The 15,761-nt window shown below is 40.9% G+C and overlaps 1 protein-coding gene and 1 pseudogene across 1 annotated transcript; one reads left to right on the top strand and one right to left on the bottom strand.

Annotated features, from left to right (window-relative positions):
- Positions 1-458: 458 nt before the first annotated feature.
- LOC125209458 (agamous-like MADS-box protein AGL104) lies at positions 459-2,111 on the bottom strand. The gene is made up of 4 exons (XM_089067591.1): positions 1,936-2,111; positions 750-803; positions 625-643; positions 459-524 (listed from the first exon to the last, which is right to left on the bottom strand). Exons 1-4 carry the CDS (start codon positions 2,109-2,111, stop codon positions 459-461), a joined length of 315 nt encoding a protein of 104 aa, XP_088923717.1.
- A 9,394-nt stretch (positions 2,112-11,505) lies between these two features.
- On the top strand, positions 11,506-15,220 carry LOC148930330 (uncharacterized; annotated as a pseudogene).
- Positions 15,221-15,761: the final 541 nt, after the last annotated feature.

Consider the following 15,761-nt stretch of genomic DNA (forward strand, 5'->3'; position numbering starts at 1 on the left):
TTTCCTGAGACTCACGTTGTTTCCTAATGAGTTTGTCCAGTTTCTCTTCAAGTTCTTGTGATTAGCCAATTTAAATTAATATAGTTAAAATCAATAATATGTGTACAATCACCAATAAAATTTTTAAAAAAGTTCTAGGACATTTTATAATTAAATGAAATTTACTTGATTGAATCTTTTGAGATATTCCATGAAGATTGAAGAGTAAGTTTAAATACTCCAAAGAAGACCACAAACACACATAAAATAATATATAAACAATTAAATTTCGATTTAAATTGAATTGAAACATATGTAAATAGTTAGTATTAATTACCTCAATACTGAACTTGTTTGACCAGCAAATTAGCATGTGAATGAAGATCCATGTCAAGAAACAAAAAAATATCATTAAAAATAACAATAATTTCTGTTTTGTAAGAACAATATTTACTTTTAAACTTATGAAGGCAAAGTCCTTACAATGCTATCTTCTCTGGCATTTCACCTTCATACTTCAATTGTTTTAATTTTTGAGACAAAAACTACAAAATAAAATTGATTTGTCAATACTAATAATAAAAATAGATGAATTCTTCAATTGAAATACTACAATTTTTGAAAGCGTGGGAAATTTGTATGTACCTCTTCGTGATTGATAGGCCTGCAATGAAAACAAAAATTGCGAGGAATCTTTAAAAAAATTACAGAAAAGGAATGTATTTTCTTGAAAAAAATAATAATAAATGGAAAACCTAATTACAACTTACCCTCCTCTAAGCTCATCTGGCCTGTCAACAAATCGAAGAAGTATATCCTCAATTCTGCAAGAAAAAAATTCAAAAAAAATATAAAAAAAATAGTTCAATTGTAACACCATGTACAAATATACATAGATGGTTGTGATCAATTGAGATTTTTTAAGCTAATTGAGAAATGAGATACAATATCAGCCACTCATTTTTATTAAATCAGTGGTCCAGATTTTGCCACATAAAAAATAATTTTAGATTAATTTATTATGAAAGGGCAGAAGGGTAATATCATGGTACATTTTATTAAATAAATATTTTTTAAAATTTTAATTTTAATTTTTTTTATAATTTTTAATTTTTTAATTTTTTTTTCAACTACATATACAATTCATGTCAACTACACATATAATGTCAACTACATGTACAATTTCATGTCAACTACACGCATATAATATCAACTATATGTACAATCCATGTCAACTACATATACAATTCATGTCAACTACACACATATAATGTCAACTATTTGTACAATCCATGTCAACTATATATACAATTCATGTCAACTACACACATATAATGTCAACTACACACATATAATGTCAACTATGCGTACAATCCATGTCAACTACATATACAATTAATGTCAACTACACACATATAATGTCAACTACATGTACAATTCATGTCAAAAAGTGTTTATTAAATAAAGTTGTTGACATTATATGTGTAGTTGACATGAATTGTATATGTAGTTAAAAATTTAAATAAAAAAAGTATTTATTGAATAAAGTTGTTGACATTTGATGTGCAGGCTATTGACATTTGATGTGCAGGCTATTGACGATACTACCCCCGAGTTTACATAACATACTTGTTGTTGACATTTTGAAAATCTGGTGGATGAGTGGCTGAAAATGCATCTCAATTCTCAATTAAGCTAAAAATTCTCAACCTAACAAGACCCTATACATAGATCTATTAAAATTGTAAATCTTTTCTTACTTCTAAAATTATTCAGATTTGAAAGTCATTTTCTCGTTACCTTATATCTTCTTACTAAATTTTGTTTCAAATAGGCAAGCTTTAGTTTTACCTCGTTGGCTAGATACGTAATCCTACAAATATCATCAACCTAACTCCATTTTTATCATTTTTTTTTCTTGAAATTAACATAAATAAATTAAATAAAGATGAAAACCTTTTGTTGCTAGCAAGGCGACCGGAGGGTGAAAACATGATGAGGGCGACGTCAGTGTCACACAGCACTGCAAGCTCGCCGGCCTTCTTGATGATGCCCTCCTTGCGCTTCGTATAAGTTAGTTGTCTGGAGGTGGGGTTTTCGATCCGCCTCATGGTGAGCTTCTTCCGTCCCATGGTAGGAGAGTCGCTAAGGAAAAAGGAGAAAGAGATGGGGAAGACCTAGTAAAGAACAATGTGATTTTCGTAGCATTTTATGCAAATAAAAGGATATATCTATGCAGCCACATTATGGAGGGCCGGAAATGGTATTTTAGTAAATTTTGAAGTTATCAATAATAATAATTTCATTGTCCTATTATTAAAGCTTTCGCTATTTTCGTATTATACATTTTGTTATAGTATCTTAGACATTATTTTTTATATTATCATGATTTCAATTTTAACATATTTAATACTTACTAATTTTAATCTTCAAATGTTAACTCCGAATTTTGCTCCATATCACTACAATTACATTAATATATTATTATTATTATTATTATTATAGTAAAACATGACACGACACTAGTACACTATACAATAAAATGAATTTCAATAATTAAATATAATATCATATTGTGGTATATTTACTTAATCTTGTTAAAAATACTGAAAAGGAAAGATAAGTAAATATAACATGGTAAACATCTTCTAATTAGCTATAAAAAACATTCCTTGGTTGAATTAAGTAAAAGGTAGAATAGTCCTAAACAGATGATACTTTCTTGGTGCATTAAATTTCATTAGTCAGATCCAGTTTTCTATTTAAAAGTTAAATATGGTCAGTTATAATATGGTCATTTAGCATCACTCGATGAAATTAGCCTATAAAGTTTGTATGACCAAATGAAATAAGTGTTGAGCTTAGCTATAGTATAAATGCACTCTTTTAGTGTATTTCAGGGAATCCACTTTGGCAGCGTATTTGAGCTAGGTTTTCAATAATCCTTTAAAAGGAAAAATATAATTTCTAATTGGTTTTAATTAAAAATATAATATTGAAAAATCAAAACCAGATTTGAATAACACTTGGTTTTAAACATAAAATCTAAATGTTAGAAGGGTGGATGCTCCAATGGCTATATGTCAAGAATTTTGTAAATATTGTTTTCTACCTTTCAAAGGATATAGATATGTTGTTCTTTTATCATTGAATTTTGAATAATTAAGGTATCTTTGTGTATTATAATTAAGGTATCTTTGTGTATTACTAGTCAAAATATTATTCAACCACATTTAAACACTATTAATAAATAAGCATTTGATTCAATTACACATTTTGTTTTGGTACAACCTTTGCATCTAGATTAAACGCATTGCACTTTATTTTATTCGTATATTCTTCTATATAAAATTTAATGTGACATGATAAATGTCACAAGCGCGTGTGTAACTGATACGCTCGGATTTTGCACTGTTTTAAGGCCATTATTTGGTCCGTTTTTTATGTCAAAGTCACTCTACACGTCCATTATTTGCATATTTTGTCTATTTTGGTATTTTGACTTGTTTTGTTAGAAATGTGCATAATTGAGCCGAAAAAGGGGGCCAAAATGCCAAGTTTGGGAATCTGGAGTCAGACGGCGACCGGCGACCGCCGCGGATGTGTGCGGCGACCGCCGGCGCCCGGCGGGCAGATCAATGCAGCGGTCCGCCTCGGAGAAATATGCTTGGAAGAGAAGTCTCGTCCGGCGACCGCCGTAAGATGTGCGGCGGTACGCCGCCGAGGGAACAGACTCTCTGGACTCCAACGCGGCGACCGCCGGCCAAGGTGCGGCGGCCCGCCGGAGAAAGGCGGCAAATCCGAGAAGCCCTAGATTTGCGCCCAGTTTTACCATATTTTGGAGATTTTTTCGTTCTACAACAAGGCATGACTTTCCCCTATAAATAAGGCCTCAAGCTTCATCAAAAAGAGAGAACTTCTAATTGCAAAATACTTCGTAGAGATCAAGGCTTAGAGTACTTCACTGGTGCAAGGAGTTGGAGCAGGATTTCAAGAACATCAAGAACGACAAGGATTCAACCTACGAGTTTTATTTGCTTTAGTTTTATGTTCAAATTGTCTTCCCTTCAATCTATGTTTTTAGCTTATTCAATTATGTGTAACTAAACTCATAGGATTCTAGGGATGTGTTAGTAACGATTTTGGTTATACAAGTTCCGTTTTCTATTTAATATCCGTTTTGTTTTTACTTTGTTTCTTCCCTAAGTTAATCTTGATGCTTCATGATTGAGTGACACAATCGTGTATGATTTAATATAACTTGCTTCATAACTGTGACAGAGTTCTAGCGAGTTAGGTCCACTTAGTAGACACTACAGTTAGCTTCCTTTAAAACGGCACTGTTAATTGAGAGTGAGGACTTTTCAAGGGTCTTAGGAGCTTTTTGGAGTTACGTGTTAGGATTGACAACCCTAATCTTATAATCAACGTTTGTTTCGCATGAACATAATCTAGGTGACTCTCGTTCTATCAAAGTAATAACTGTGTTAGGGTATTGTAGTTGGAATTTTGTATAACCATAACTGTGAACACACATCCCTGGGATTCCCTTATCTCTATTGTCTTTCTCTTGATTTATTTGCTTTTAGTTGATCTATGCTCTTATTTGTTTATAGTTTTTTAAAAGTTTTCAAAACCCAAATGTTTTTCCAAATAGTAATTGAGTCTCAGTAGAGGATAGACACTTTGTGTTCGTCTTCCCCGTGTTCGATATCCAGTACTGACCTTTAGCTATACTATATATACTCTGTATACTTGCAGGTTTATTTAGTGCTAATAAAAAGTGCATCAGTAACAATAGGACAAAATACAAATAAAAACACAATAGGACAAAATACAAATAAAAACACAATAGTACGACATACGACATTAAAATGCGACAAAAACATACTCCCTCCGTCCACGAATAGGAGTCCCATTTTTTGCCGGCACGGGTTTTAAGAAATGTTAAGAAAATAAAGTGGAAAAAAGTTAGTGGAATAGATGTCCCACTTGTATATATTAGTTTTAAATGAAATGTGAGTGGAATAAGTTAGTGGAATGTGGAGCGCTATTACTATTTATGGTAAAAGTGAACCGGGACACTTATTCGCGAACAGACTAAAATGGCAAAACGGAACTCCTATTCGCGGACGGAGGGACTACTATATGCAAGATCTAATGTGATGTGGTAATCTGACGTGTATTTAACAATACTACAATAGAGATCATATATGGACAAAATATAATAATGTGACCAAGTATTAACTTCTACGAATGATTCTTGTATTTTACTTTATCGGAAGATTGTTATACTACATTTAAGATCTAATGCAATGTGGTAATCTAAAGTGTGACAATGTGACATTAAGAATGCAAAATGCGACAAAAACAGAACATTTACATGTAAGATCTAATGTGATGACACAATCTCACATGTATTTAATAATATAACAGAAGATACTAGAAACATACGAACATATAACAATACGACAAAACATATCATTTATATTTAAGATCTATAATGATGTCGCACTCTTAAGTAACAATACAACAAATGATATCAGAAAGATACATTGGTATAACAATACGACATATAAAACATAAATGCGTCAAAAGTATTAGCGTCAAAATATTGCTTTTGTATTTTACATTTCGTTAAATTAATAATATTACAGAAGATATTAGAAACATACAAATATAACAATACGAAAAAGAAATTTAAATACGACAAAACATACTCCCTCCGTCCCAAGATAAGCGACTCGCTTCTTTTTCGCACTCGTTTGAAGTGGAGAAAAAGTAAAGTAAGAGTAAGAATTATGTAGAGAAGACACTCCTCTACATAATTCTCTCACTTACTTTACTCTCTCTCCACTCCAACTATATTATATCATTTTTCCAAAACGAGGGCAGAAAAGAAGCGAGTCGCTTATCCTGGGACGGAGGGAGTATCTTTTTTATGTAAAATCTGTAATACCCGCTTCTTTATTTATCCTTTCCATTGTTGATTAAGGTCGAACTAGGGAATTATTTTTTTTTTCACACCCTTGACTCGGGTGTCTTTCGGAACTCGTTATTTTCTTTTCTTTTGATGGTTAATGTTGTTAGTTCGCGCAACAAGAGGGTAAAGAAATAATTGAATGAACTAAAACAAGCAAATGTATATTGTAAAATATCTCGAATTTTCGAATAGCAATTCTTATACAATAAACGAACAACTGATTTTTTTTCAAAATACTACAATACTAAGAACAAGGCTTCCAATAAAAGGGAAAGGTAAAATGTGCATGGAACAAATGGCATCGGGCCTCTTCCTCCGGGCGGAGAGTTCACGGCTGTAGCCGATCAACCGTGGAGCCCGAAGCATCGATCCGCCCCGGGCAGCAGCTTGGCGGCCAACACCCCCTCCCAACCTGCAATAAAGAGACTAGCATAAGCTACCAAGAAAAGAACAAAAAGAATTTAGTGGTACTAATTAAAGAAATGGGACAACATCTCTTTTGATAAGAGACCAAAGACTGCCAAAAAGGGGTAGGTCCAGCTTCAAGCAACCAAGCCCAGCCACAAGCAAACAGAGAGGATTAATGGCCGAGTACTAGGTACTCATTTAGAGCCAATCCTCAAGTATAACTTGCTGCAGGATTATAGTCAAAAAGGGAACCCTCTGCAAGAAGGAAACAAGGTAGTATAACAGCCATATTAATTCCTCACAAGTACACCACATTCAGCCCATAAAAATCCCCTCCACACCACATTCAACTCCCTCTCACACATCACAAACTCCGGCAGAAACTCTAGGGAGAAACAAGAACCAACAGTGGCAAGTGTGAGAAGGAGAAGAACGGAGGCCGGAGGCAGAGCTTTTGAGACAGCCAAAAACAACCGAGAGGTAAACCTCCCTAAAACCTCAACACATTATCTTGCATCATGTCTAGATCAACCACAACATAGTGTAAGAACTTAGGGGCACAAGTAGAACCACATTAAGTTCAGCATCACACAAGTAGCAAGCCCCATAATCAAGAGATCAACTCTCTTAGCCGAACACATAGAGTAATTCAGGACTAGCAAAACTCCAATCATAGAAACAACAAGCTTAACAACATAATCCACCATCTAGTCTTCCAAATAGCAAGGCATCTTCTCACATATCGCCAAGCTAAATAAATAAAAACCAAGGCAGAATCCTACCGCACTAACAACTAGAAAGAATGAGGGAAACTTATCTCGTAGCACGAATCTGCCGGATCTTCGGCGAGGACTCTACGGCAGCCCGGAGTCGACAATAACACCACACCTCAAACCCATCACTAAAGCCACAGCCCTTACAAACGTACATAGTGGAAATTTCGAAACTTGTAAAGCTGGAACCTAAAATTTTAAGAAAATAAGACGAGGATGGAAGGTTAATTTCATCACCTCATCCGTCGACAACGGCGGTGCGAGGCGTGGAGTGGGCCAAAGCCGCCGCCTGTGCATGCACAGTAGCGGCGGCAGAGCAGTACAGAGAGAGGGCGGCGGCAGATGGCGGTGATACTCCCTCTCCTTCTCCGACGGCGTCGAGCGCAGCGCGAAGCGATGGCGCCTCGAGCCCGCCGCGTCTTGGATACTGGCGGCGGAAGTAGCTGGGGAGGAAGGGAGAGACAGGGATGATGGCACCACCACGGCGGCGTTTCCTGGCGAAGGCGGCGGAGAGCGCTTGCCAGCCGGGCTGAGATGGCGGAGCTACTAACACGAGCCGCCGCGTTTCACCACCGATTTAGGGTTTGTGTGTGTTTTGATTTGGGGTTTTTGTTCAAAAAAAAAGAGATTGAGACCGAGGATTCGTGGGGAAGGGCATTTGAAACCTCCGGCGACGCAAGGGAGGCGCCGACCGGAGCTTCTAGCGACGGGCGACGAGGAGGCGCCGCCTCCTTCTTCCGCTTAGGGTTTCGGTCGAGGGAGTGCAGAAATGAGAGGGAGAGGTCGATGGGTTATGGTTAAAGATTGGGCCTCCCCTACCTCTCTCATCTTTTCTTTGTTTTGGGCCTCTCTAGTAATAGATTGGCCCACCAATTAATTAAAGCATGGACTAAGAATTTATTTAAAACATGGGCCTTTATATGTTATGAAGTAATTAATAGTCCGCAAATTAATTCCACGAAGATAAGTCTAATCTTTTTCCGGAAACTAGCAAGAGTGCTCAAATGATTAATTTTAAGAAATTACGATACGCTAACGAGAATTTAGACCTCGAGCCAATTTTTAAATAAATGACATGGGAAGTAGCGTCCTCTAGTTAAGCGAATAATTTTACAAATTTAATTAAATCTACTGATTTAATTAATATTCAAGAATTCTAGGACTCTTCTAGAAAATTTAGAGGAAGAATAAAATGATCGTCGCACTTAGGATGCATTCATGCTTAAGCTTAATGGATACCTCAAAATCTAATAAAGTATCTTTTTATTTTCCTAAAGGGACGTCTTCGAACGTCATCTAAGACCAAATTAAGGAAATTCCGGAAGGAGCTTTAGCTTTTGAGGTGGGCATTTATTTCAAAATGTGATTTCAGTATGAAAATGTGAATCTTTGCTCAAGTATGTTGTCATGCCATGTTTTGTTTTATGATTACCTATCTGCTTGGCTATGCCAATTTAAGTTAAATCGAATTCGGGTCCCAGTAGGGCCGCAAACCCTACTCGGACTAGTGTACACATAAGGGGACCGTGAGCTAACAAAAGGGGTTGGCCGGTCCAGTGACCGTCGTGGAATGTGGCCACATTCCCGGTTCACACAATGATCAGATATGGTATATCTATGTTACGTGATTGCGCAATCAAAATTCTTATGAAAGGAAAAGTATTTAGAGACTCGGGCCTTTTAAATAAAAACCCCGTGAATCTCTCAACTGTGGCTTGACAATTAAAATCAAAACTGTTTTTGGCAATGTGCTCACTGAGTATATCAAATACTCAGCCCTGCATGTTTCTTTTCAAATGTGCAGGTTGAACGTGGACGGGCAGGCGATGGTGTTGGGCATGAATCCTCGAATAAGTCAATAGGTAGCCCAGGGTAGTATGTCTCCATACATACTGCCTTGTCTTGGACGTTTCCGCTGTAATAGAATTCTATGTTAGAAGGATTGTGAACCTAGATCGCACTCTGACTTTATGTTGTCCCATTTCACTTTCACTTGCGAGACTTTTGTCCTAGGCTTCTTCTTATAAATCATGTTTACTTTTCATCCCTTGATTCTAAGGTGCTATTGAATCACGTTTAGATGCAGTCACCATCATTAGGAAGTTTGTGGTCGTGACAGAGTGGTATCAGAGCACCGTTCTTTCGCTCTGGACCCAAGAACCTTCTTTCAAGCCTTAGTCTAGAATGATAGCACTAGGCTAGAACATGACTTAAATGGAAAGTTAAAGGACCCAACACCTCGACTCGTCACGTTCAACCGCAGCAATGAGGTAAGAAAGAAGTTCTTACCAGAAAATTTTCAGTTATTTATGAAAGGACTTGATAAAAGGGAAAATGATTTCTTTTAAAGATATTTCAAAAATATTCAAGGATTTCAAGGAAAAGCATGTAAATTCCATTTTTCTACGAACCAGAGAATTTCAAGTTTAAAATGTTAAGCATAAGGATGTCTTACAAATGCTAAAGTATTATTAGTTATGCATGCCTGATTATGTGAAGTATGATGATAGATCGAGGAAGTTTTTTTTAGAAAGTTACGAAATGACTAATGCATGCAAACCTAGAACGCCTAAGGAGGTACATTAGGCTAGAGTATCTATGAACGAATAGTCGTGAATGACGACTCTTACACCGCTTCCAAGAGCGATGAAATCAACAGAAAGATGCAAGATAGGGCGAACCCCTAACTTGTCTTGAAAATAGAACTTTAAATGCGAACTACGGCGTACTGTATTACGACCTTTACGTTTAAAAGGAGGAAGAACGTCCAAAAATTATGAGGGCCCACGAGTCACTCAAAACGAATGCTAATACGATCTACCCTATCGGAGAAAAACCCTAATAGGTTATCGATGCGACGGCTAGTACTATAAATATATTACACCATGCATATTTCTTCTATACCTTTTTCTCCTTTTTCGCGTTTTGAGAGCCCATTCTTTCGTACAGATGGCACGACAGCGCTACACCCATCGTAGGCCGCTCCGAGCTGGCGCAGATTCCGAGGCAGTGATTCGCTATTACCGGTCCTACCGCCGCTGCCATGGGGATACGCTGGCGGAATTCGTGGCACACTACGCGAAGTTATGGGACGAGGCCAACTGTCACGGGGTGAAGCCCTACGAGGGTATCATGAGGCTCGTCGGTTTGTTTCCTGAGGAGTGGCAGAGTTGGATGATGGCCACTGCCGAGTTGTACACGTCGTCCCCACCTCCCACGTATGAGCCTATTGGGGATATGCCCGGTTTCCTGAGCGCGGTCTCAGCAGGGTGCTTCCACTTCGGTGATGGGCCCCCACCAGAGACGCAAGCGCCCGGAAGCGAGAGATTCCGCAGGTTGCCACCCTTGGCCCTCATGCGGGGTGCAGGCGGAGTATTCGAGGAGGGACAGTCGTCTCGAGCTCCCGCCCGCGAGAGGGGCCGAGTAGAGGTTACGCCCGACTCGAGTGGTGAGACCGAGTCTATGGGGAGCAGCACGGCGGATGAGGATGACAACGAGAACCCAGAGGAGGAGGGCGTAGACGACGATGAGGTCAGTGAAGAGGACTCGGATGAGGAGCCCGAGGAAGTTTTGGAGTGGGGCGAGATGCAGGAGGATGGTTCCGCTGAGGAGGAGCCACAGATTGGCGGCCTCGCTGATTTGGAGTTGGAGTTCATTCCCCCACCACCAGCCGGACCACCACCAGAGATACCTCCACCCCCAGTGGAGCCCCACCTGGAGACGCTACGGTTGTCCCAGCAACCGATAGATTTGACTTCTTTCAGCGAGCTGTATCATCGCATTTGGCGTATGCGCAGAGAGTTGGCCGCCGGGACCGATATTCCCTTTGCACCAGTGGCAGCCCCGGGGCCATCAGAGCCGGTGGCAGTGCCGGAGCACCCCGAGGAGCCGGTGCCTCCGATCGAGACGTCCCATCAGGGGACTAGTCATGGCGACCCGATGTGGATCAGCAGCGACTCTGAGCAGGACTGATTGAGCAGGCCTCAGGCGTGTTTATCGTAGTAGCTTAGCATCATGTTTTCTCTTTCCATGTATCGAACCTTTTAGGAGCTTTCTTATTTTCCTTATTTCCCTCACATGTATCAGATTTTAAGTCCTCGCTAGAGGCAATTTTTCCCTTAACTTATGACATGTGATGTTTCTTGGCTATGTTATTCGATTTTTGATTTTACTCCTTATGTTCGAAAGAATGGTGCATTTAATGAATCCAATGCATAAGATTTATGACATTCGACGAGTATAAATCCATGTTAACCTTGTTATCCTTAGAACAGAATGCCACCAAGGAGACGTGCCGGACGGCCAAGAAGGAATGGCGAGGTGCCACAAAATGTACCACGAGGAAATGGAGCGGGAAGAGGGATGACCCCACCACCTCCTCCGCCGCCTCCACCTCCACAGGAGCGGCGAGTAGAGGAACTTTTTCTGAGACAAAACCCTCCGGTTTTCAATGGTTTAGGGGACCCAGTTGTGGCTGAAAACTGGGTACGCGCCATGGAACGTATCTTCAACTTCCTGCACTGCAACGATCAAGAACGCTTGACTTGTGTGACCTTTCAACTGACAGGATCAGCTGATTTCTGGTGGGAGGCACGAAAGAAAATTTTAACACCGGAACAACTGGCTCAAATTACTTGGGATGAGTTCAAAACTGGAATGTATGACAAGTACATCCCGAAGAGTTACCGTAAGGCTAAGGAAGTGGGAATTTTATAATCTGAAACAAGGACGGATGTCCGTTACTGAGTATGACAGAATGTTCTGCGACATGTCTCGCTATGCGCCTGACCAAGTCGATACTGATGAGAAGATGGCTGAGAAGTTTTGTGCCGGTCTGAGGTACGAAATAAAGATGGCCCTGGCAAGCCTTGGAGGGTTGTCGTACCCTGAATCACTGAGTCGAGCCTTGGACATCGAGGCAGCTATGCCCAAAGAGAAGTCAACTGTACTTGTTGCCGCAGCACCACCTCAACAACAGCAAAACTTCCGAGAGAAAAGGAGGTGGGATGGAGATCGTGCTCCAAATGAAATTAAGAGGCCACAACTTGCTCTGAAGCCACCGCAGAATGGTGGAAGGCAAACTGCTCCAAGTCAGATGATGGAGTACAGACCTAGAGCCCCTCCCTGTGCCAAGTGCTCGAAGAATCATCACGGGGAGTGCAAGGCTGGGACTGATAGGTGCTTCTACTGTGGCAAGGGCGGACATTTCTCCAGAGAATGCCCGGATAGGAATGCTGGAGTCAGAGGGAGACAGAACTATCAAGGGCAGCGTCCACAACTGCGGGCACTTCAAGCTGAGCCGAAAGGAAAAGCGGCCCTACCCCAAGCTCCGCAACACCAGCGGCAGTTACGGCAGAGGCTTCCCACTCAGGCCAGAGCTTTTGCACTGAGACAGAGGCAGCCTAAGACGGAGCCAGGGAACCAAGAGCAGGGCAATCTGGCAGGTATGGGAACTCTCCTCAACATACCTATTGCCATTTTGTTTGATACTGGTGCATCACACTCGTTCATATCAGCACCTTGTGTGGATACTTTAGAACTGCCTACTGACGAAGTAAAACATAAGATGAGGGTGTCCTCACCCGTAGGAGGCCTTATAGACATCACCCGAACTTGCTCAAACGTAGAATTTACTATGGGAAACCTTAAGTTAGTGGCTCACAATTTGCATGTGATGTTGATGTGGAGCGTCGACATCATATTGGGAATGGATTGGCTAGCTGCCAACTACGCTACCATTCTTTGTAAGGAAAGGCAGATCTCGCTGCAATACCCAGGGAAAGAACCCACAATCTTCCACGGAATCTCCATGAAGCGACGAAAGTCCATAATTTCTGCACTACAAGCAACCACTATGATAAGGAAAGGATACCCTGCATACCTCGTTTACCTGAATGGAGAAGAGAAAGAGGGCCGTAAGATTGAAGATGTAGCAGTGGTACGAGAATTCCCAGATGTCTTCCCAGACGCACTACCTGGATTGCCACCAGACAGGTAGTTAGAATTCACAATAGATCTCGAACCGGGATCGGCCCCAGTATCAAAGGCACCATACAGAATGGCGCCTAAAGAGTTAGAAGAACTCAAAATACAGCTACAGGAATTATTAGACCTTGGTTTCATCCGACCTAGTGTGTCTCCATGGGGCGCACCAGTGCTCTTCGTGAAGAAGAAGGACGGAACGTTGAGAATGTGTATCGACTACCGAGAGTTGAACAAACTGACGCTCAAAAACAAGTACCCTCTACCAAGGATTGACGACCTGTTTGACCAACTTCGAGGGGCCGGTGTATTCTCGAAAATGGACTTGAGATCAGGTTACCACCAACTGAAAGTCCGACATGACGATGTACACAAGACAGCATTCCGCACCAGATACGGCCATTACGAATTCACTGTAATGCCATTCGGACTCACAAATGCCCCGGCAGTGTTCATGGACTTAATGAACCGCGTGTTCCACCCGTACTTGGACAAGTTCATCCTAGTCTTTATAGATGATGTACTCATCTACTCGAAGAACGAGAAGGAACACGAGGAACATCTGAGAACCACCTTAGAGACGTTGAGAGCCGAGAAGCTCTATGCTAAGTTTAGCAAGTGTGAGTTCTGGCTCAATGAGGTGAATTTCCTCGGACACATAGTAACGGCAGATGGGATCCGAGTGGACCCTGCCAAGGTGGAGGCAGTGCAACGTTGGCAGTCACCGACAACACCGAGTGAAATTCGAAGTTTCTTAGGTTTGGCTGGATATTATCGGAGGTTCATTGAAGGATTTTCTAAAATAGCCAGACCAATGACTCAACAGCTCAAGAAAGGAGCTAAGGTCAATTGGACGCCGGAGTGTGAAGCAAGTTTCCAATTATTAAAAGAAAAATTGACCACCGCACCAATCCTAGCCGTGCCAGCGCCAGAAACAGGCTATGTAGTGTACACCGATACTTCAAAGGTCGGACTTGGATGCGTATTGATGCAAAATGGCAAGGTGATTGCATACGCGTCACGCCAACTTAGGCCACACGAGCTGAATTACCCCACTCATGATCTGGAACTAGCAGCAGTAATACATGCCTTGAAGATTTGGAGACATCATCTCTACGGAGTTCGATGTGAGATCTTCACGGACCACAAGAGCCTTAAGTACTTCTTTGAGCAGAAAGATTTGAACATGCGACAACGCAGATGGCTCGAATTAGTCAAGGATTATGACTGTGGCATAAATTACCACCCAGGCAAGGCTAATGTAGTGGCAGATGCCTTGAGCAGGAAGACCATTCCCCAAGTGGCCACTTTCCTCACACAGAATGAGGAGCTCATACGAGAATTTTCCAAGATGCGGCTAGAAATAGTGGGAGCACCAGAGACGGTGGAAAGTAGGATCGCCACTCTAGTGATTGAACCAGACTTAAGGGCAAGAATTGTTGAAGCTCAAAGGAGTGATGAAGCATTAGAGAAAATTCGACTTAAGGTGAGGACAGGAATAGAGGTGAGTTACCGCGAAGAAGCGGATAACGCCCTCACTTTTGAAGGGAGATTATGCGTGCCCAATGACGAGGCTCTCAGGAATGAGATCATGAGCGAAGCTCACGAAACACCCTATACTGCCCATCCAGGAGGTACGAAAATGTATCAAGATATGAAGAAGCATTTTTGGTGGGATGGCAGGAAGATGGAGCATAGCGTCGTTTGTAGAAAGGTGCCTAGCATGTCAACAAGTGAAGGCTCTACATCAACGACCCTATGGAAAATTGCAACCCCTGGAAATTCCAGAGTGGAAATGGGAGCACATTGCAATGGATTTCGTGACAGGATTTCCAAAGTCACAACGAGGGAATACTGCTATTTGGGTGATTATAGATCGCCTCACTAAGAGCGCCCACTTTGTACCAGTTCGTATCACTTACGGATCGGACAAGTTAGCTCAGATCTATGTGCAAGAGATCATACGGTTACATGGAATACCGGTGACGATCACATCAGACAGAGACCCAAAATTTACTTCTAGATTCTGGATAAGCCTACAGCAAGAACTAGGCACCAGGTTGAATTTCAGTACGGCATTCCATCCACAGACTGATGGGCAGTCTGAGAGGACAATCCAAACCTTAGAAGATATGTTGAGGGCCGTAGTGCTCGACCGCGGAGGAAAATGGGAGCCAGTATTGCCACTTATAGTTTGCTTACAACAACAGTTACCAGGCAACCATAAACATGGCCCCATATGAAGCACTGTATGGGAGAAAATGTAGATCACCACTTTATTGGGATGAGGTCGGTGAGAGAAAGACGCTGGGACCGGATTCAGTAGAGGAGATGATAGAGATCGTCTGCCAGATCCGTGAGAGAATCAAGGAAGCTCAAGACAGGCAGAAGTCTTATGTAGAAAAAGTAAGAATTATGTAGAGAAGACACTCCTCTACATAATTCTCTCACTTACTTTACTCTCTCTCCACTCCAACTATATTATATCATTTTTCCAAAACGAGGGCAGAAAAGAAGCGAGTCGCTTATCCTGGGACGGAGGGAGTATCTTTTTTATGTAAAATCTAATGTGATGTCGCAATTTTACATGCACTTAACAATACAACACAAGATATCAGAAAGATACAATAATATAA

Source organism: Salvia hispanica, chromosome 3, assembly GCF_029641045.1.
Source record: "Salvia hispanica isolate PSC_SH4W2 chromosome 3, Shi_PSC_v1, whole genome shotgun sequence".
NCBI classification, from domain to species: domain Eukaryota; kingdom Viridiplantae; phylum Streptophyta; class Magnoliopsida; order Lamiales; family Lamiaceae; genus Salvia; species Salvia hispanica.